This window comes from Medicago truncatula, chromosome 2 (assembly GCF_003473485.1).
Source record: "Medicago truncatula cultivar Jemalong A17 chromosome 2, MtrunA17r5.0-ANR, whole genome shotgun sequence".
Taxonomy (NCBI): Eukaryota; Viridiplantae; Streptophyta; class Magnoliopsida; order Fabales; family Fabaceae; genus Medicago; species Medicago truncatula.
The window spans coordinates 4,264,452-4,287,972 of NC_053043.1; the positions used below are offsets into that span (position 1 = coordinate 4,264,452).

A 23,521-nucleotide genomic window follows, 5' to 3' on the forward strand; every position below is an offset into this window, starting at 1 on the left:
TTTTTATATAAAAATTAATAAGTTTTTTTTTATTGAAAGATAAAACAAATGTTTTTGTTGAAAGATAAAACAAATAAGTTTTTCTTACTTATGTTTAAATAATTTTGGGATTACAGACTAATATATTTTAAGGTTGATTCTAAACTCAATTTAATTATATTAGTATTCTTGTTTCCTGGTCTCTGTTTGGACAGTTTTCACACATACGTAGTAAAGAACAAAAAAAAATAGTTGACCTTAGTGCGTTTCTCTTATATTCCAATCTCATCACTTCAATTATATTTTTGATCGTGATCATTCATGGCTGTTGTTGGTGAAGCTTTTCTGTCTGCTTTCCTTGAAGCTGTCCTTAATGATGCTGAACAGAAACAACTCAAAGACTCTGCTGTTAACAACTAGTTTGATGACCTCAAAGATGCTCCCTATATAGCTGACGACCTTCTCGATCATATCTCTACTAAAGTTTCTATTTCCAAGAACAAGGAGAAGCATGTGAGTAGTACTAACTACTTCTCTCGCTTTTTCAACTTTGAAGATAGGGATATGGTTTTTAAGTTGGAAGATATATATAGTTGCTAGGCTTGAATACATTCTCAAATTCAAAGATATTCTTAGTCTTCAACATGTTGCAACTGATCACCACTCTTCTTGGAGAACTCCATCCACCTCTCTAGATGCCGGCGAATCTAACTTATTTGGTAGGGATCAAGACAAAATTGCCATAGACGATGATCATGTTGATGATAAGACTTGTATGACTGTGATCCCCATAGTTGGCATGGGTGGTGTGGGAAAAATCACTTTAGCCCAATCTGTATACAATCATGCAGTATACAGCAGAAATTTGATGTTCAAGCATGGGTTTGTGTCTCTGATGATTTTGATGACTTGAAGGTTACATAGGCTATATTGGAGTCAGTTACACAGAGTTCTTGTAACATAAATAACAAAGAGTTACTTCATTGTGATTTGAAGGAAAAACTGACTGGAAAAAAGTTCTTGATTGTTTTGGACGATGTTTGGATCAAGGATTATAACAGTTGGAATTCTCTTATGATGCCTCTTCAATACGGAGCTAAGGGAAGCAAAATTCTTGTAACAACGCGTAGTGATAAAGTTGCTTCTATGGTCCAAACTTTTCAAGGTTATTCTCTTGAGAAATTGTCTGATGAAGATTGTTGGTCAGTGTTTGCAATCCATGCATGCCTTTCACCCGAACAATCCACCGAGAAGACGGATCTCCAAAAAACTGGTAGAGAGATTGTTAGAAAATGTAAGGGATTGCCATTAGCAGCAAAATCACTTGGAGGCCTTTTGCGAAGTACACATGACATCAGTGATTGGAATAATCTACTACATAGTAACATTTGGGAAACTCAGAGTAAGATCATTCCAGCATTGAGAATTAGTTATCAACATCTACCCCCTTATTTGAAACGCTGCTTTGTTTACTGTTCATTGTTTCCTAAGGATCATGAATTTTACAGAGAGGAACTGATCTTGTTGTGGATGGCAGAAGATCTTTTACAGCCTCCAAAAACTGGTAAGACTTTAGAAGCAGTTGGTAATGATCATTTTAATGATTTAGTTTCCATATCATTTTTTCAACGTTCCTGGAGTGGGAGCCTGTGTTTTGTGATGCATGATCTGGTGCATGATTTAGCAACATTTACTAGTGGAGAATTCTATTTCCAATCAGAAGATCTTGGGAGAGAAACGGAGATTATTGGTGCCAAGACTCGTCATTTGTCATTTGCCGAGTTCACCGACCCAGCCTTAGAAAACTTTGAATTTTTTGGCAGACCTATATTTCTGAGGACATTTTTCCCAATCATTTATAATGATTATTTCTACAATGAAAATATAGCACATATCATTTTGTTGAATTTGAAATACTTGAGAGTTTTGTCATTTAACTGCTTTACACTTCTCCATACATTGCCGGATTCAATAGGTGAATTGATCCATTTGCGTTATTTGGATCTCTCTAGCTCAGGTGTAGAGACTTTACCAGACTCGTTGTGTAACCTGTATAATCTACAAACTTTGAAACTGTGCTATTGTGAACAGCTGACCAAGCTACCCAGGGACATGCAAAATCTTGTAAATTTGCGCCATTTTGATTTCAAGGAAACTTATTTAGAAGAGATGCCTAGAGAAATGAGCCGATTAAATCATTTGCAACATCTAAGTTATTTTGTTGTGGGCAAGCATGAAGACAAAGGGATCAAGGAATTGGGTACACTTTGAAATCTTCACGGATCACTTTCCATTAGGAAATTAGAGAATATTACCAACAGCTTTGAAGCATCGGAGGCAAAGATGATGGATAAGAAATACCTTGAGCAATTAAGTCTTGAATGGTCTCCAGATGCAGATTTTTCAGATTCACAAAGTGAGATGAATATACTCAGCAAGTTACAACCTTACAAGAACTTGGAAAGGCTATATCTATCCAATTACAGAGGCACAAAATTTCCAAAATGGGTTGGAGATCCTTCCTACCACAATATTACTCGGCTATCTCTATCTCGTTGTTAAAACTGTTTTGTCCTTCCACCACTTGGACAATTGCGCTCTCTCAAGAACTTGACAATCTGTGGAATGAATATGCTGAGGACTATTGAATCTGAATTTTACAAGAATGGAGATTCCATTTCAGAGACACCATTTGCCTCCCTGGAGCATCTAGAGATTCGTGAAATGTCATGTTTGGAAATGTGGCATCATCCACACAAGTCAGATGCTTATTTTTCTGTACTTAAGTGCCTAGTGATTACTGATTGTCCCAAATTACGGGGAGATTTACCAACTCATCTTCCTGCTTTGGAAACAATTGAGATTGAACGATGCAATCAACTTGCTTCTTCTCTCCCAAAGGCTCCTTCCATCTTTAAGTTACTTACGTAGAAGTAATAAAGTAATGTTGCAGGAACTACCAACTTCTCTTGGAGTTTTAGAGATCGAAGATTGTTCGTCTGCAATATCGTTTCTCGGAGATTGTTTACCCGCATCCTTGTACTTTTTGTCCATCAAGAATTGCAGAAATCTAGATTTTCCAAAGCAAAACCACCCGCACAAGTCACTTCGGTATCTGAGTATAGATAGGAGTTGTGGTTCTCTCTTAACTCTCCAACTGGACACCCTTCCAAATCTCTATCATCTTGTCATCAGCAAGTGTGAAAATCTAGAATGTCTTTCCGCTTCGAAGATTCTTCAAAATATTGTTGATATTGACATTAGTGACTGCCCCAAATTTGTATCATTCAAGAGAGAAGGATTGTCTGCGCCCAACTTGACATCATTGTATGTCTTTCGCTGCGTTAATTTGAAGTCATTGCCTTGTCACGCAAATACTCTTCTCCCAAAGTTAGAAGAGGTGCATATTTATGGTTGCCCCGAAATGGAAACGTTTCCTGAAGGGGGTATGCCGCTAGCCTGAGGTCACTAAGGAGCCCATCTTCCCAACGTAATTGTTCTGTTATTCCTCATGTAAATGCTACTTCTTCAATTTCATTCATTTTCTGCACCAACTTTTTTCATATCTTTTAAACAATTAAAATTTAATGAATATCCTACTACCAGCCCAGTCAATTTATTCACTTTTTGTACTTACTTTCTTTATGGTAAGTATTTGTGTATTTTTAAGCTAAAAAATTAAACTTACCGAGAGAAAAGTTGACAACTTTTTCCCTGTTATTTGCAGTCAGTTGTATGGGTTGTGCTCAACTCATTGAACTGAGAGTCACAGCAAACATTTTATTCCATACTTTCAGGTAAAGATTATCCCAGCAATGCAGTAATCTCATATTTTGGTGGGTAGGGGATTAAGAGAAAGTTGCCTGGTCTTAAAAATACCATATTTCTTTTTGATTCATTGAACTGGCTAACTCCTTTGTTGATTATTCTGGAAATGTCAATCATTCAGGCTTTGGTTTGTAGAATCAAGCAATGTATCATTTCTCTGGCACACTCTTCAGCGTGTGCATGGTGCTTTCAATAAACTGATTATTTTCATGTTTTGTTGTACCTTTTGGTGTCAATTTTTTTGTAGTGATAAAAGATTTCTGGATGAGAAATCCGCATCAAAAGTTCAAACTTCAATTAAAAGGACTCCTGTTATTAATTCATTTCAGATGGTGGACATCTTCAATTGCTGGACCTACTGCAGAAACTTTTATCCACGAGAATAAACGGTTATCAAACTTGTTGAATAAGTCGGTAATTCATTTAAATTATTTTACAACTAAATTGATTTCTATAATTTCAATAAGTTGTTGTTAGCCATTGTGATACTGATAGGATGAGTATTATCCTTATATTAATCTTGAGTTACTTAGGATTTCCATTTTTAGCAGCTGCTGGAATATGTAGCTGAACACTCCATGAAGGAAATTCCAAACCAGATGGCTCCAGAGGTATGCTCTTACTTCACATTTTATTCTCATGAATGATACCTCCTCATGATACTCATTTTATTCTCTTTCTCTATAGAAAATTTTGGGGCTAAACAAATAGATAACTGCCATAATTCTGTCATTTATCAACTTAAAACAGGAGGGATGTTGCTAATGTGTGCCCGTTTTTGGGGGATAGAAATAATCAAATAATGACACCAAAAGTGAATCTACATCCTTTTCAATTAAAAAATCTAGGTAAAAGAACTATGGATTGGTGACGGTCAATTTAGGCACATCATAGTTTCAATTAAAAATGGAACTAAATATAAACAAATATGTTACAGATACAGACCGACAAGTCAGCAAATGACAGAATTCTTCCAAGAATCTACCCTTCACAATTGAGTCACTGGTCTGTTATCGAAGTAGTTCATAATAGATCCATTTCTCCAACTATGCAAGAATTCTCCGTCACCTAATTAACAAGATACATTTAGGGATGACAATGGATATGATCTGAGTAGCGCTATAGTAACTGTCTCTATCTGCTTTTTAAAATAAGTAATTGGATCTATACATGTATGCATAGCAATTTGAATGCTTGTGTACCTTTATTAGTTGGGTACCTATATATGAACGTATCTTTATCTGTAGGGTACCTAAAAGGGGTGTGCAAGAGGGGAATACAGCTCAAGATTAGTTAGTGGCAAAGTCCAACATTGGTAGCACAATCCCACAGAGAAGTAATGGAGCTTGACATATTTCTTAATGGAAGCTGATAGGATCTAATATGTACACATTGGCCCACTTAGAGGGAGAGTTAGTTACATGAGAGAGAGAGAGAGAAAGTGAGTTTGGTTATATAAAGGAATGAGAATAGAGAGTGAGGATTATCTTGGATCATTTTGTTCAGTTAGAACCTTAGGGTTTGGGCAGAGAGAGGAATGTCTCTTCTCTGAGGAGTTTTTGCTCAGGGGTTATCTTCTGTAATACATCTATTTTCCATTCAATAATACAATTTATTTGTCTGTGTTAATTCGGGTTTCTATCAGAAGCATGTCAAAAGACAAGAAGGGAGATGTTGTCATCGTGCACAACTGCACATCTATTTGGCCAAAAACACAAATTCAAGTAAAATGAGCTAAGGGTTACAATCTTAGCAACAGATGAAATCTTAAATGAAAATGAGGATATTGTCCCTGGACAAGGGGGAGAAGCATAATTGGAAGATGACAAGATTGAGTTTCAAAGGCTTGAGATAGAAGAGAATAAAGTAAGATAAGGAAAATGAGTTAAGAGGTTAAAGAGTTAGTTATGTTGTTAATTGTAGCTGCAGAATTGGTTAGATGGTGAGGGTTTTAAAAACAGGCCGGGGCGGTGCTTTAATATTAAGTGGCAGATAGAAGAGAATACATTCTGAATTATAAGCATTGATGAACCAAGCATTAGCTCAGCTGTAAATAGGGAAACCTTTTTATTTAAGGGAAACCCCTAGGAAGAAGATTTCACTCCAATTTTATCTACTTGTAATTAATCACAGAGCTGTTATTTTTTTCTTTTTTCTATTCTCCAGTTTTCTCATGTCTCTCTAAAATCTCAGACTTAGTTTGGTTCATATTCGTAACACACCTGCACCAAGAAGTAGTCTAACCTATTATGACATGAACATAACTTATACAATTTGAAGTTTGATCAGTCAATCCCACTAAAATAATTTAGAATATCCATTACCTGAAATATCTATTTAGGGAATTTCTGCAACAGCTCTTCATATTTCTTCTTTGCGAAACCAGTCCCTACAGCACTAGTAGTAAAAGCGGCCAATGAAATTTAAACTGCTTTTTCATGTGCTTAATGAAGGAAGGTAACATATAATCAAAAATTGGGTTATTCACTTCCTCAGCAAGTACAGATGCTATGTCAATGTGCATAGCATAAATCTTATTGCATTTAGATCATTATTTTGTGACATGTTTTAATTCTGATCATGTATTATGCCTAATTCCAGCTACAATGAAAAGGATTAATCGAATTTTGTAGACATTGGTAATAAGTTTAGAAAAGAATTAATCGAGCGTGATAAAATGTGTTGGTGTCGTGTCAGACACTGAACACATCAGAAATGTCACTGCTACTTTGCAGAGTACTCTACTGGATTCAGTTTTCCTACTTTACATATAGTTTTAAAAAATTCTATTTTTGTTTCGAAGATCGTGATTTCATGCAATTTGCATTCTTCAATGTGATTTAAGGATAATCTGAAGACACAAAAATTGATGTTTTCTGTGGTATGTTCATTTTAGTGTTTGTAAGCATTAAGAGTCTTTTGTTGTTTCTGTTTTTAACCATCTTCAATGGGAAATTAGAGGGGTTATTTATTGTCAACACTCAATAATGATACAAATATTTGGGCAGGGAGTTTAGTTCAATTTTGTTTCTGTATGAAATGAAATTGCAATGTATCTATTTCATGAAATATTATAAAGAAATGCATGTTTCTCTCTCTTAATTAACATGTATTAACATACTCACTTTTCCCATCTTATTATAGTTTTGGCCTGCTATTTTATGGCAAAAGAGCATCTATTACAATTTTTATTAGACTTACACCAAATGGTGGGACCCCTTCCCGGATCCTCGGGAGATTTTAGTAGGGGAAAAGAAAAAAAAAAAGACAAGTGCTTATTTCTTATTCCTATTTCCTTGCCATTAGTGGGACAGCACATGACATTTCTCTCGTATACTGTGTTTACTTCACATGCACAAGCAAGAGTGAGTGAGTGAGTGAGTATTATAGAATACTACACACTTTGCTAAAAGAACCGAACCTGTTGACCCTAGTGCATCTGCAAGCAAATAAATCTATGATTTCTTTTCTTCCAATCCAATCCCATCTTCTTGATCGTGATCATGGCAGTGGCGGCTGTAGGTGAAGCATTTCTGTCTGCTTTCATTGAAGTTGTCCTCGACAGGCTCGCTTCTCCTGAGGTTGTTGTCTTGATCCGTGGGAAGAAAGTTGACGTCAATTTGGTCCAAAGGTTGAAGAACACTCTTTATGCTGTGGAAGCTGTGTTTAACGATGCGGAGCAAAAACAGTTCAAAAACCCTGCTATTAACAGATGGATCGATGATCTCAAAGGTGTTGTCTATGTAGCTGATGACCTTCTTGACAACATTTCAACCAAAGCTGCTACACAGAAAAACAAGCAGGTGAGTACTGCTAATTATTTATCTCGCTTTTTCAACTTTGAAGAAAGGGACATGCTTTGTAAGCTGGAAAATATAGTTGCTAAACTTGAATCCATTCTCAAATTCAAAGATATTCTTGGTCTTCAACATATTGCAATCGAACACCACTCTTCTTGGAGAACTTCATCAACCTCTCTAGATGACCCATCTAACATATTTGGTAGGGATGCAGACAAAAAGGCCATACTCAAATTACTGTTAGATGATGATGATTGCTGTAAGACTTGCGTGATCCCCATAGTTGGTATGGGTGGTGTGGGAAAAACAATTTTAGCCCAATCTGTGTACAACCATGACAGTATAAAGCAGAAGTTTGATGTTCAAGCATGGGCTTGTGCCTCGGATCATTTCGATGAATTTAATGTTACAAAGGCCATATTGGAGTCTGTTACAGGGAATGCTTGTAGCATAAACAGCAACGAGTTGCTTCATCGTGATTTGAAGGAAAAACTGACTGGAAAAAAGTTCTTAATTGTTTTGGATGATGTATGGACCGAGGATTATGACAGCTGGAATTCTCTTTTAAGGCCTCTTCAATACGGGGCTAAGGGAAATAAAATTCTTGTAACAACTCGTATTGAAAAAGTTGCTTCTATGGTCCAAACTTTTCAAGGTTAATTCTCTTGATGAATTATCTGATGAAGATTGTTGGTCGGTGTTTGCAAACCATGCATGCCTTTCTCCAGAAGAAACCACTGAGAACATGGATCTCCAAAAAATTGGCAAAGAGATTGTTAGAAAATGTAAGGGATTGCCTTTAGCAGCACAGTCATTTGGGGGCTTGTTGCGACGTAAATGTGACATAAGGGACTGGAATAATATACTCAATAGTAACATCTGGGAAAATGAGAGTAAGATCATTCCAGCACTAAAAATTAGATACCATTATCTCCCTCCCTGTTTGAAACGTTGCTTTGTTTATTGTTCCTTGTATCCTAAAGATTACGAATTTGATAGAGATGATTTGATCTTGTTGTGGATAGCTGAAGATCTTTTAAGACCTTCAAAAAATGGGAATACTTTAGAAGAAGTTGGTTATGGGTATTTTAATGACTTAGCTTCTAGATCATTTTTTCAACGTTCCGGGAATGAGAACCAGAGTTTTGTGATGCATGATCTGGTGCATGATTTAGCAACATTTCTTGATGGAGAATTCTATTTCAGAACATAAGAGCTTGGGAAAGAAACTAAGATTGGTACTAACACTCGTCATTTATCATTTAGTGAGTTCAGTGATCCAATCTTGGAAAGCTTTGATATTTTTCGTCGAGCAAACCATCTTAGAACATTTTTGACAATCAATATTAGACCTCCTCCATTCAACAATGAAAAGGCATCATGCATCGTTTTGTCGAATTTAAAGTGCTTGAGAGTTTTGTCATTTCACAACTCTCCATATTTTGATGCATTGCCAGATTCAATTGATGAATTAATCCATTTGCGTTATTTAAATCTCTCTTCCACAACTATAAAGACGCTACCAGAGTCATTGTGTAATTTGTATAATGCAAACGTTGAAGTTGTGCAATTGTAAACAACTATCCAAGCTTCCCAATGACATGCAAAATCTTGTAAATTTGCGCCATCTTAATATCATTGGAACTAGTTTAGAACAGATGCCTAGAAAAATGAGAAAATTAAATCATTTGCAGCATTTAAGTTACTTTGTTGTGGACAAGCATGAAGAGAAAGGGATCAAGGAACTCATAACACTTTCAAATCTTCACGGATCACTTTTCATTAAGAAATTAGAGAATGTTAACAACGGCTTTGAAGCATCAGAGGCAAAGATAATGGATAAGGAGTACCTTGATGAGTTATGGTTTTTATGGTCTCAGGATGCAAAGGACCATTTTACAAATTCACAAAGTGAAATGGATATACTTTGCAAATTACAGCCTTCCAAGAATCTGGTTCGGTTATTTTTGACTGGTTGTTCAAATTGTTGTATCATTCCACCACTTGGACAACTGCAGACTCTCAAATACTTGGCGATTGCTGATATGTGTATGCTGGAAACTGTTGGATCTGAATATGGTGATACCTTTTCAGGGACATCTTTTCCCTCCCTTGAGCATCTAGAGTTTGATGATATACCATGTTGGCAAGTGTGGCATCATCCCCATGATTCATATGCTTCTTTTCCTGTATCAAAGTCCCTTGTGATTTGTAACTGTCCTAGGACTACGGGGAAATTTGCCCTCTTATCTTCCTGCTTTGGAAACTATTCAAATTGAGCAATGCGGCCAACTTTCTTCTTCTCTCCCAAGGGCTTCTTCCATACACACAATAGAAATATGTGATAGCAATAACGTAGCTTTGCATGAGTTACCCCTTTCATTGAAAGAGTTGAGAATTCAAGGAAAAGAGGTGACGAAGTTCGTCTTTTAAGCCATTTCCATTGCCCCCTTAAGTTCTCTTCAAACTTTAGATATCAGGGATTGTTCGTTTGAGATATCATTTCCAGGAGATTGTTTACCCGCATCCTTAAAGAGTTTGTCCATCGTGGATTGTAGAAATCTAGGTTTCCCACAGCAGAACCGCCAACACGAATCACTTCGGTATTTAAGTATAGATAGGAGTTGTAAATCTCTCACAACCCTCAGTCTAGAAACCCTTCCGAATCTATATCATCTCAATATCAGAAACTGTGGAAACATAAAGTGTCTTTCTATTTCGAATATTCTTCAAAATCTCGTTACAATTACAATTAAGGACTGCCCCAATTTTGTATCATTCCCAGGAGCAGGACTGCCTGCGCCCAACTTGACATCATTGTATGTCTCCCATTATGTTAATTTAAAAGCACTCCCTTGCCATGTAAATACTCTTCTCCCAAACTTACAAAGGATAAGTGTAAGTCATTGCCCAGAAATTGAGGTGTTTCCTGAAGGGGGTATGCCACCTAGCTTGAGAAGACTTTGTGTTGTGAATTGTGAGAAATTATTGAGGTGTTCATCTCTAACTTCAATGGACATGCTTATCAGTCTTAAATTGAAGGTCCGTATGATGGTGTCGAGTCCTTCCCCGAGAAGGTTTTTGCATTTCTGCCTCCCTCCCTTATCTTTCTGACCCTACGGAATTTGTCAAGTATGCACACGTTGGAGTGCACAGGTCTTCTCCACCTCACGTCGCTCCAAATACTAAGAATTGTAAACTGTCCCATGCTGGAGAATATGACGGGAGAAATTCTGCCTGCCTCTATAATAAAAACTTCAAATCAGTAAATGTCCTCTGCTTAAAGAGATGTTCCATGAAACACCAACAAATTTCCTACATCTGAGATATTGAGGTTGATGGAAAAATGTTTCCTTAAACTTGAACTTGGATCTTCAATCGGTAAATGCTCAACTTTGTTCTGCCTCACGTAAACGCCACTTGCAGAATTTCATTCATCAAATATTGTATTTTATATCTTACACATAATAAATTATCCGAGCAAAGATTTCATTATTTTTGTGGGCACGTGTGAATGATATAGTTAAGCATATGACAAGGAAGTTGTCTGGTCTAATAAATATCATTTTTGTTTTGTTTTGCAGATATCAAATCTGTTAACTATGCTGGAATACCGGTTATGTTGGCTTTGGTTTGTACAACCACGTGAGTTCTCAAACTACCCTTCTTATGTAATAGACAGTTTCACTAACACACTTCATCGTGGATACGATGGCATGGCACTTAAACTGATTATTTACTTCTTTTAGAGTGAATATATTTTGGTCATGTTAAAAAATTTATGTAGGGAGACAGCCGCCAGCCATACTTCTGTGTGTCCATGTTTCCAAGGATCACCCCTCTATTGGATTCCTTTCTCAGGGTGAAGATAAGAAGGAGAATAACAAAAACGTTCCTTTTTCCCATTTAACATACTCCATTAACACTGTTACAACTAGCTTGGTAGCTTTGGAACTCCTTCTGGAAAGTGTGGAGTTTACCTTAAGGGAGATAGCCACGGTTCTAATTCTAGCATTATTGTTGAAAAGGTATGTATTTTTGGCAACTAATTTATTTTGCATTTAAGTTTTGTTCTCTCAATGTATCTATATTTTCATTTTCGAAATTATATTGACAATATAGGCCACCAATTAATCAATCTATTAGCTTTGGTCTTTGTGCATTCTAAACAATTGCAAACTACCTTATAATGTTGTGTCGAATATTAAACAGCTATCGAATGGCCTAATGGAAAACCATTTTCCTCCAAAATAAAAAGCTTAGTGGAAACATGCTAGGTGTGTTGGTGGATAGAATGTTTACAATGATAATTCTACTTTGATATTTGTAGATATTTACACTTATGATCTTGTTGCAGGTGCGCTAAAACAAAAGCGACTGTGTCATAAAATTAGTTGAAGAGAATTTCAAAACCAATTTGTGTCCTGGTTTATCAAGGAAATTCGCAGTGGAAGCTGTCTGCATCTGGTAATGCTCCTTTTTTCAATTATCCTCACTATTTTGAGGACTATGGTTATCCTCGTCACCCACAAAAACAGAACAACCATCCTCTGTAGGCTTGTATTTAAGTGTACTAGAATCGAGACTGAAATATAAATAGATAGGAGACAAATAGGGATTGAAATATAAATTGAATTAAAATAAAGACATGTACTTGCAACCAGAGGGTAATTCCTATGTTAATAATAATGTCCAATAGAAGAATTGCAGAACAATTAATTACAAATATGCATATCATAAATCTTGTCTTTACTGTGACATAGGTGTGGGAGTGGGGGTATAGAAGAGTATTCAAAAAAAGTTTTCTTGAATTATCTCAACAGTCATGAATCTGACCTTCTCTAACAACAATGCCATACTTCCGCTTCGACTCATCTTGTGCAGACTGAGATCGCTCTCTTGCTGCAGCCAACCTTGTTTCAGCAACACTGCCACAGCTATTTCAGAACTAGCAGTGCCTTCTTTAGTTTTCTGCCTTGATGAAACTTGTTCATATTTTCTTCTCCAGCTCATGAATTCTTGATTGGTAGAGTCCAATGAATTTAATATGTTAGAATATGCTCTCATCCAGTAAGTGACGATTGGCCGGGAAACTTGAACTGATTTGTCATATTCACATAAAAGAGCATCAAGAACCTGAACGATGCAACAATGTAATGATGATTTTTTTTTCTCTATATACAAGTTTATGTTATGGAATAAAGGTCCGACCATTACATCAATGATCTTTGGTTTTTTCTAAATTATCTTTGAAGAATGGTGGGTAATTTACCCACCAACCAATGAAAATGAGCAATTTATTTGTGGGTCAAGATAGTTCATGAATATGTGCTTATGTGGCTAATGTGTATTGGTTGGGATAAATTACCCATCATTCGTTCATGGGTAGCCTAGTTGTCACCATGATCTTTATGTTATCGAATATCATTTTGAAGTTAGCTTTGTTTTGTGTTGTGACAAATACAATAGTTGAAAGTATTTTCTCTTCAATAATTATTTTGAATAATTAAATTCCCAACTCTATAAGAGAAGAAATATTGAATGATATTGATTGTTTGATCATATGTATAGATAGATATGTAATTAAATTCGCAACACTTTTTTTATAGTTCTCAAATCCATATATTTTATGCTTAGTTAGTCTAGTAAATTATATTTAACTACTTTAAATTAAGTTTATTTTCAACATTCAAATTTTTTATTTGAAGAAGCTAAGCAAATATAAAAAATAAATAAATAAATAAAAATAAATAAATAAAAACCAACATAAGCTCCTCTAGTACAAGATGTACCAAAGGAAACTAAAGTATTCAAAAAATACAAAAGGAAAAACCACAAGTTACCACAATGTAGCCAAGAAAAATAAAATTACGTTACAACCATTAAACATAATAAAGGACTTAACCTCCAAACTGAATATCGAATATAACATAACAAGATTTGATCCACCAAAAAACCTGGAGTTTAACATTTTCCAATAAAGATAGAAGTCATTTTGATTTATTGTGAAAAAATCTCATATTGCGATCCTTCTAAATAGTAAAAAAAGTTGAAATCCAAATAATGTTAAAAGTCAAACGTGACTTGTTGGAGAAACTCCCAACACCTCCAAACTGAAGAAAATGTTGAAATAAGGAACCTTGAAGAGTCGTTGAGATGTCTAACCAACCCGATATCAAAAGCCAAAGTTGACTATAAAAAACACAAGAAAAGAACAAATAATTTTGATCCTCTACCAATCCGCAAGTGGCCGAACAAAAAGAATCATTATAATCCAAGATATTTCTCCTAAACATATTCATTTTTGTTGCTAATCTATTCAGGAACAAATGCCAAATAAAAATATTAACCTTACACAGAATTTGCTTAAGCCATAAAACATGATTGCAACGGTCATCAATTGCCACATCCGATCAAGTCAAGTATAAGCACTTTTGACCGTGTACCTTTAGAAAGAATGAAGCTTTCAAATCCACATGTCAGTTACACCAACCTGCAAAACAACAAGTAAAAGTTGCTCCACACACTTCCTTAACAACCCCTCCTTTCACGCAAACAATCAAGAATTAAAATACTCAATAGTTATTGTTGCATTATTTACATTTTACATAATAAAAATTATTGTGATTTCTTCGCATACAAAATTAAAATTAATATGGTAATTTTAAACCAAAAATCCCAACCTCATAAAAAATTAATTAGATTCACCACTTACGCGTAATGATGCGCAACACATATAAAGCTGGCCATTGGAAGTGTTCACCCATTCATCCTGTCACCAACTCACCATGCATATATAACTTTCATTTTCGATCATTTGTGTGCATCGGTACACTAACACCATCATTTTGTGTACGTAATTCTAGACGCGTCCAACAAAGGATGGATATTGTGGAAATAATGCAAACAGAATGTGAAATGTGTGTATTTTGACTTAGTCCAGCTTTCTGACGTAGATTCATTTTCTAACTACCATAACGTGTAAGACTTAAATTAAGTCACCAATCCATTAACTGAGATGAGAAGACGTTTTCTAAGCATAATTGTAAGTTTACAACAACATCGTTGTCTCTTTGATTTATCGGATCCAATTGGACGAAAATGTCCTCATCAATCAGCTAAAAAACTTGTCAGTTTAAAACTTATCCTTCTAGTATTTTAAAACATTCTCTTGTCATACATGAGATTGATTTATACGGTCAGTGTAAAAAAAATCGCATATTCATCCAATCGAATTAGCATAATTATATATACGGTGTCTAATTTGATTGGATAGATAGAGTAAAAAATATTCCTCGAAAATTAAAATAAAAACATTCAATATACATATAAAAAAGTGCATGCTAAAATAAACATTAAATTGATTTAAATCATAAATTTGTAGTTCGTGAGCTTATGAAAGTAAGGATGAAACGATTACCGTATTAGGTTTAGGTTTATGCTTAAATAGCTAAATAAATTAAATAATTGTACACCAAAAATAATTAAAATATTTATTATATTATATAAATATGTATATGTGGGTTGCGCGGGGCTGGGTAGTATAGTGCCCTTATCCGGACCCATACCCATCTAAATTTGCAGGTAATTACCCGGACCCAAGCTCATATCCATAAATGAGGGGTTTTACCCTATCCATTACGGATATTTTTTACGGGTGTCCATCATATCTGGGTCCAATTGTCATCCCTACACTAGATTGATGTATGGAAGATATTTTGTTGCTCAATTTATTTGAGTTAAAAGTCGAAGAATTTGAACTTAACTTATCATCTAACCTACTAACTTTGCCATTCAAAATAATAATAATAGTCCTATATTGATGTATATAAATTAGTCTAAAAATATTTGTATTTTGTCCAAGATATATTCATGTACTTTTTTATTATATTTTAGGTAAAATTACACAATTAGTCCCTTAATTTTATTTTAGGTAACACTTTCGTCCTTTATCTTTTTTTTGTTACGATTTAGTCCTTTATGTTATAAAATGACAATATCTTATCATTTTTTATGAGATTTTTTTCAAAGAAATTAGATTTTCTAGGCTTGTATGATGAAGATTTGCGTTGCCTATGAGTTTGATGATTTTGTTTTTGGAGTTTTTGATTATTTTTTTCATAAAAAATGATAACTATGTTGTTATTTTATAACATAGAGGACTAAATCGTGACAAAAAAAAAAAGATAAAGGACGAAAGTGTTACCTAAAATAAAGTTAACGGACTAATTGTGTAATTTTGCCTATATTTTATTACGGAGGAAGTATACATTAAGTTGTTTTTTTTTTAATAAAAAGTCGAAGTACTGTAAAGGATGAAACATTTTTATTTCTTTTTTCACTCATAAATCAAATTGACCAGCAACTAATATAACGGTGAATTTTATAAAATAAATAAAATTGAGTATCCAGAGAAGTTTTTTAAAAAAACAAAAAGAATCTTAGAGTCGGTGAATCAATCAAAATATGAAAACTAACTAAAAATAAGGTCATTATGGCTAAGTCATGGACATCCTCGTTAGTTTGTCTTTGCGCAAACTTCACACTTAACTTTCTATAATAGCAAGCATAAATAGATCTACAACATGCAACAATAGCACCAAACTCAGTAGCACATCATGTTTTGTCGAGAGGAAGTTATCCACCATCTTCTTTGCATCAAGACCAAAATCAATTATCGACCCCAAATTTAATTCATACACCCGAAGAATCCACATCACATTTGGGTGAGAATCATTTTGTTTTATCCAACACAAAAACACTTACCTCGTCTCGGATACATATGCCGATTAATTCCCACTCTAATACCTAGAGAAGAGAAAGAAACATCGATGTTACATTTAAAACGTCTCGCTAATAGTTTATGACATCTAATGCGATCATTGTTGTCCTGGGTCGGATTAGATGACTCTAGAATTTGTCAAATTTCCACTCTTGAGGCATCAATATTTTTTTTGAAGAAACTAAATTAGTCCACCTATCCACTCTTGAGGCATCAATATTTTTTTTGAAGAAAAATTAACCTACCTAAATTGACCCGGAGAGAATCGAACCTGAGACCTTGAGGAGGAGCACACTGCCAGGTCCCAAGCCAATATTACGGCCAATATTACATTTAAAACGTCTAGTCAATGATTTATGTTATCTAATGCGATCGCTGTTGGCCTAGATTAGGTGACTCTAGAATTTGTTAGACAGATTTCGACATCTTGAAACATAACTCTTTAAGCATAAATTTTTCATTCATACATTCGGTAAATCTTCATTGTTTTCTAAAGTTCAAATTTTCTTAATCTTTCTGGGTATGGTTTACTTCGTCTAATAACCGTGAAACTAATCAACAAAATTAATTTCTATTAGTATATGAGAAGAGAAACTATTTTGCCAAGCAAGTTACTAAGTAGAACAGCATTTTCCAATTGATTAATCTTGAGATCCAATACGATTGTTGTCCTCATCATGAACTATAATTGAAACATAATGTACAAAATATCTCTTCAACAAAGAGATAGTATCACAGTATCTCTTTCCCAGCACAACAAAGATGCCTAAAAAGAAACTTATGTAACTAATTAACAAAAACAAGCAAAATTAGTAAGAAAAATAAGAACCCTCACTATATGCATAACTAGTCAAAGCCACAAGGCACCAGCATCTTTTAATATAGGAACCAATTCTCCTGAGATATGACTTGCCATGACTCTTTCCAACCCTCCAAGCAACTTTCCACCAACGAACACCGCCGGAAACTGAACTGTTTCGGCGGTGTTGGTGGACAGTTGGGCAGCAACGGCAGTTTCATGGTCTTGATCAACCTCATAGACAGGAGGGTTGACTCCTAGACCTTGTAACAATCTTTTGACAACATGGCAGAGACAGCATCCTCGTGTGCCAATGATAATAACTGCGTTTTCTGAAACCATTGTTGTTACGTTGGATTCAAGGATTCCTGTGGTGATTGGTAGGTTACGTGTTACTGTAGATACACTTGTTCTATATGGAATTGCTTGGTACATGATGATGCTGCTGAGAGAGAGAGAGAGAGAGAGAGAGAGAGAGAGAGAGAGCAATATTGATGAGAAGGAGAGGGAGGAAAATGGAGAGAGGAAGATGGAAATATAAAAACAGAAGGGGAGACGACTCTAACGTCAACGGCAGTTATGTCTTACGTCACCGGTTACTGTGGGTGACGACATATTGCGTCATAGAATTTTGGTCAACAGATTCTATTTTATTTCACCCATGTTAGAAAAGCCAAGATCTCCTCATGTTACATACGGAGTTTTTTTTCTTTCCAATATGCATCCTCTCATATATTGATGATAGAATCCATTTAATAATTTTTTTGAAGTATTCCTCAAAAAGAAAATGTGAATTGGTAGTAGGTTAAAGAGATTGAGTGAATATCAAATGTTATCGTTAAAAATTAGGGAGTTTCTACGATACAGTCATGAAACTGATTTTTTTTAAAAAGTTAATTTTAATCTTAATGTTTGATTATTATATTTGAACAACCAATTGCTAACAATTTTTATGACAACTTCTTTTTTCTCTTTTCTCATTGGTCAAAAACAATGGAGAGAGAAAAAGGAAGAGAGAAAGTAAGAATATAATGTGAGTATGAAAGAGAAAGTTGTCAAAAAATGTTGTACAAATATCATTTCTCTTTTTTTAAATTGTTGATTACTGATCAATGATCAATATTATTTCATCTAGTAATGCTTGCAACATCTTGAACTTATATGTACTATTTTATTGTTGGCATCTTTAACATGCAAACAGAGTTGCTGATATCATGTTGATAGTCTTAAGTGTTACACTTTGTGGGGTGTTAAACTTAAAACAAGGTAGGATAAAATTAGATTAAGTGTATTCTTCTTAATATGATGAATTGATAATACTATGGAGACTGAACTTTTGATGTCACTGTACAAACAGTGGGATGTTACTCACAACACTTTTGATGCTATAGTGTTAACTTTACCAGAAAAGTCATTATGATGACTTCACCATAGAATTTTCCTATAGTTTAGTGAGAGAAACTTCATCTTCTCTTTAAGTCTTTTCTCTAAGGTTTTTAGGTCATTTTTTAACTTAGAATCACTCTTTCTGTATACTTTTTCCCTTTCTTTTAATTTAAATAAGTGGTTTTCACATATATCAAGTTTTTCATTTTGTGTTTTTTGTGATTTCGTCGTCGGAGTGAGATGTTGCGTTGTTCGTCGTCTTGTGCGGTGTTTGATTTCGCGTCTTATTGCGGTGTTCATTTGGTTCTTATTGAAAGATCAACTTCAGTCAATTACAGATTTAATCAATGATTTAGGAGTCAATGTTCCAAATCTGGAAGCATGGGTATTTCGATGACTTCAAATTTATCATATTATTTGTAGGCATTTTGTCGTTGTATAAAAAATATAATGAACATTAAACAACGTATAAAGAAATTCGTGCAGCTAAACTTCATCAAAAAATTAGAATCAAAAGAACTTCTAAAGATGAAATGAAATAAAAAATATTAAGCGAAAGAGAGGTGTTGAGTGAGAAGAAGAAACTCAATCACATACCAAAAGGAAAAAAGAGGAACATATTTTTTTTGAGAGGGGTGTGGGTATTAGGCTATAATTTTTTTTTTAGACTCATGCATTTTAGAGGTCTGGCTTGGTTGACATGTTTGCATTCCCCTAACCTGATCATCATCACCATCATCAAGGTCCAAATTTGAATTGTGAAGGGACCAAATGATAGTACTTGACATGTTGATGAGCTAAATGTAAAGAGGACATATTGATAATTGTTCTAAAAATATTGTTTAATGAATTCATACAAAGTATATCCCAAGACTCAAAATTCTAATTATACACGACCCAAAAGCACATAGGTACAAACACGCTAAGAACCTAATATCTTGGGTCCTTCCCTCAACATCTAGTATGTGATTCCTCCATTCGGTAACACCTCAACATCTAATAACAAATGTTGCATATCGACATTGTTGGTGTGCCGGCTGCAACAACCTCTCATCAACTCTATGATATTTCCATGTCTATAAAAGGCGTCTTTCACCACCATCACAATATAACACTATATATACTTTCATTATCTCTTACTCTTTACTTTTATATTAACTTGAGCGTCAAAATGTTTACATATATCTCTATCTTACATCTTGAATGATTGCTGACCGACGAAATCAAAGTAATAATTATATATATTTTTTTAGACAATTTCTTTTTTACATAACATTCCATTTTTAGACCATATATATGAGCATCCACCTGGCACGAGGGAGAGTAACATTTCACGTGCACTGTACTGTTGTTGTATTAACTATCTAGGACGGTGCAACAAAACGACAATATTGTGATGACGTTGTAATCCATTTGCACGTATTCATTTGCTGGCCACGTTGTGGTGTTAAACGGAGATGGATGGAGAATGATCATCGCCGTCCACATGTTTTGGACCATTTTTGGCTTCTAGGTCTGAGGGGTCAATTATTCCACTACACATTTTCATTGAGTTTGTTTATTCTTTTTGTTTTCTTATAACATCATTCCAATTTTTCTTTGTACGCAAATTTTGACTTCCACACATTTTTGGATGTCATGATAATAATATATATATCCCACCGTATACCACGTTTTAGGTGCGTCATTTGAGTGAAGGTTCATGACGTATATCACTAACGAGAGTACCACAATAATTATTAAAACATGCTCGACGTACACATACTAGTTTATTATAAGATTGTTACTTGTTTTGAATTTAGTTCGTATATAAGTGGTTTTCTTCTACATTCAATCGTATATCATTATGTATGAGATAGTGTAGAAACCAATATAATAAAGAAATACTATCAAGGCGGTCATTGGCCGGAGCAACCAATTTTATGGAGTTAGGCTTCAACTTATGGGACCTCAAATATTTGTAAAGATGGGAATATACTTGTTCGGATATAGTGTATTTTATTTTTTGAAAGATTTTTTTCTCATCTTTACCCAGTTGTTTTGAAATTAATATGAGAACAAGTATATTCTAAAAAATAATTGTCGTTTTTCTCATCTTTAGTAGTTGTTTTGAAATTAATATGAGAACAAGTATAGACAATATATAATATATGTAAGGCTCGGAGTTTAAACGCCAGCCACCATAAAAAAACGAGTAAATTGAGCGGTTAACCTAAAAAATAATTATGACCAAAAAGAAAAACAAATATTATTCAAAATTCTTTAAGTCTTCGGTTGACCTTTATTAATGAGGATTTCTAATTCTTCTTGACCTTACCATGTTCGATGGAGATCATATGTTAAATGAAATAGATGAAAATGTTTAATGTTCTAGAGATAAAAATAATAAAATTCAGAAAACATATATGTTGAAATGGAAATGATATCAATATTACGTGCTATCATAATTATTAATTAACAATGAGTTATTGTAAAAATTCTATCCAAAACATTAAGTGGTAGTGTGACATGTCACATATCCGCCAAGAATTTGCACGTAAACGCCCAAAACAAGCCTTATGACAATAACATGATCTAAAGCCAAATCTGATTTGTACAAGTATATCTGATTAGAACATAGTAAACAAAGAACACTAGTGAAGCACTACAAGGATTAGGAGACCAATAATAATGGCACGTGTTAAGAAAGTTAAGAAAATCTTAAACCAATTGGTGACGACTCGGACTATATATATCCTCAAAGCAAGGTCTAACTAGAAGAAATGGAGTCTATTTTTATTTTATTTTATTTAAGTTGTAATAAAATGAGTGGAAAAAAAATTTGTATGGATCATGTGCTACTCATTACCTATGTGTTGTTCAACTTCAACCCAAGTTTTCCTTTGTTTGGCATGTTTATGTTGAAATAAAAGTTGGTTGAATCATGCATGCATGTTCAAAGGAAGGCAAAGTTTGACCAGCGAGGAAGACAAAACTTTAATTTAATTCATTTCATTTTCTTCTCTTGTAAATCATTAATATTTGATCACCTAAAACAACGAAAACCGTAATATTTTGGTTGAGAATTATACTTTGTGTATTTGTGAGATTGTTATGTCTCACTTTTTTTTTTTTTTTTTTGGATTGGGACCATTCCCTTCCCTTAAATCTCATCAAGAAATCAAGATTTTTGTGACGATTATTTCTCAAGTTTTATTATTCATCTTCTTCCTATATGCTTAAATGTGGCGCCACCTCCTCCATTTCTATCTTATTCATGTTTTCATTTTCTTCTTATTACTATTTTTTCGTTTTCTTCTATTAGGTTTATATTTAGCGCTCCCTATCATCCCTTGCACTAGTTAAGTTGTTTTAACAACTCTTTTGAAAAAGAAAACATAATAATCTATATTTAGTTTTTTTGTTATAGTTCACCCTCCATTTCATAAAGGAAGAGAGTTCTAGTGATCTTATACTCTGATCTTATGTTCAATTTTTAATTTATTTAGATATTTTCAAATAGCTCTAACACCAAAGAATTATTACAATTAAGACTTAGTACTTAACAACTTGTCAATAATTTTTAATTATCTCCAATTAACATTTATTTAAACATATATTGAACTTTCAAATAATAATAACTTTTAATTACGTTTTTTTTTAATGTTATTGTAGTTTTATCTTGTTAAAAAAAAAGATTGTAGTTTTTATCTAATAGTGAAGAAAATGGGATACTCACTCACCCAACTCTATTTGAAAAATGCAAGTTGAAAAGAATTCGGCAAGAATAAGAATTACATGGTGTACAGTTTTGTTTGTTTCAAAGGTTGGCGACAAATACCAAAAGAATAAAGAGTATTACTTTTTCCACCCAATGACCTTCTCCCACATTCTGTAAAATTTTTAAAAATGCCCTTGTGCATTCCGGATTTTAAAATCCGGATTCATGTTTACTATTTTGCATTTTATAATCTGAACAATTCTTATGTATAATCAACCATCAGACTCTCTCACATTTCAGCAGTTTTGAGTTTTGCTTTTAAAAACAACAAAAAAACTAAGTAAAAAATGTCAAAAACCTGTCAATCCGGATTGTTTTACCTTGAAAAAGGGTGTTTATGGGGTTTCCGGATTATGTAATCCGGAAACATCATGTAACGCGCCCTATTTTTTGAAGTTTTTGGATTACAAAATCCGAAAAAACCCATTACTCCGAAGGTAATTTTGGAAAAAAATAGGGCGCACGAGAAAAGACATAAGGTGGAAAAAGTAATGCTCAAGAATAAATAAGATGAAACAGGTCGGTAGTACAGTACGAAGTTCATGAGATGTAGAAGCAGCTTGGGCCATCCAAACCAGAAGAAGGCACTTGCTCTTTAGGCACCCTAAAAAAGACCAAACCACAATTAATTACCGGTTAGGTACTTTTTAAACCATTTGAACCGATTTAAAAAGTGTTCAAACAACAACTAACTACATTTCGATGGTTTTTAGGTGCCTATGAGCAATGGTTAAATGTCTAAAGAGCAATCTTTCTAGAAGAAACATGGGGCCTCACATGCAAAGTTCCCTTGACACGATGGTACTTCCCACGTACACATCATGCACCCCTTGTTTTTTTGAAAATGTTTCAGTTCCAATTTAAAAATATGAGAAAAGATATTTGTACAATTATTTTGTAATATTTTTTTGACATTTGTGTCTCTCATGCTTACTTACCTTATGTTTTTATTCTCTCTCTTTTTCTTTATTGTTTTTAATCAATAAGAAGAGAGAAAAAGAAAATTGTCATAAAGATTGTTCAAATATCATCACTCTAAAAATAGTGTGTTTTTATTTTTGCATTAAAGAATCCAGATTGTGTTTTATGGCCATTTACAAAGGGAAATAAATAGTCACGGTTCAACTTTGGCTAACTGTTTTTTCAAGATTTTTAAACATCTGAATTTTATATTCCGAACGGCAAAA

At 34.1% G+C, this 23,521-nt stretch overlaps 3 protein-coding genes and 1 long non-coding RNA gene across 5 annotated transcripts; 2 read left to right on the forward strand and 2 right to left on the reverse strand.

Moving 5' to 3' along the window:
• Nucleotides 1–181: 181 nt before the first annotated feature.
• On the forward strand, nucleotides 182–12,829 carry LOC11435299 (putative disease resistance protein RGA3). The gene is given in 8 exon segments (XM_039830263.1): nucleotides 182–824; nucleotides 827–1,543; nucleotides 3,707–3,776; nucleotides 4,137–4,221; nucleotides 4,359–4,418; nucleotides 11,192–11,252; nucleotides 11,395–11,635; nucleotides 11,965–12,829. Coding segments are annotated over 8 exon segments (1,335 nt in total). The 5' UTR covers nucleotides 182–754; the 3' UTR covers nucleotides 11,996–12,829.
• Nucleotides 8,820–10,733, forward strand: LOC112419267 (putative disease resistance RPP13-like protein 1). Its single transcript, XM_039830264.1, has one exon. The coding sequence runs from the start codon at nucleotides 9,155–9,157 to the stop codon at nucleotides 9,884–9,886; it is 732 nt and encodes a 243-aa protein (XP_039686198.1). The 5' UTR covers nucleotides 8,820–9,154; the 3' UTR covers nucleotides 9,887–10,733.
• On the reverse strand, nucleotides 12,276–14,560 carry LOC11441824 (uncharacterized). Of its 2 annotated transcripts, XR_003009427.2 has the most exons (3): nucleotides 14,323–14,560; nucleotides 13,958–14,100; nucleotides 12,276–12,743 (listed from the first exon to the last, which is right to left on the reverse strand). It is a non-coding gene; the product is annotated as an uncharacterized lncRNA (long non-coding RNA). The 2 variants fall into 2 exon arrangements; XR_003009426.2 differs by having other exon boundaries at nucleotides 12,287–12,743; nucleotides 13,958–14,559.
• A 2,440-nt stretch (nucleotides 14,561–17,000) lies between these two features.
• Nucleotides 17,001–17,705, reverse strand: LOC11441825 (glutaredoxin-C9). The gene has a single exon (XM_003593615.4). The coding sequence runs from the start codon at nucleotides 17,621–17,623 to the stop codon at nucleotides 17,240–17,242; it is 384 nt and encodes a 127-aa protein (XP_003593663.1). The 5' UTR covers nucleotides 17,624–17,705; the 3' UTR covers nucleotides 17,001–17,239.
• Nucleotides 17,706–23,521: the final 5,816 nt, after the last annotated feature.

Excerpts from the sequence above, each read along its gene's own strand:
- LOC112419267 (XM_039830264.1), top strand. The coding sequence starts at position 9,155 with ATGCAAACGTTGAAGTTGTGCAATTGTAAACAACTATCCAAGCTTCCC.
- LOC11441825 (XM_003593615.4), bottom strand. The coding sequence starts at position 17,623 with ATGTACCAAGCAATTCCATATAGAACAAGTGTATCTACAGTAACACGT.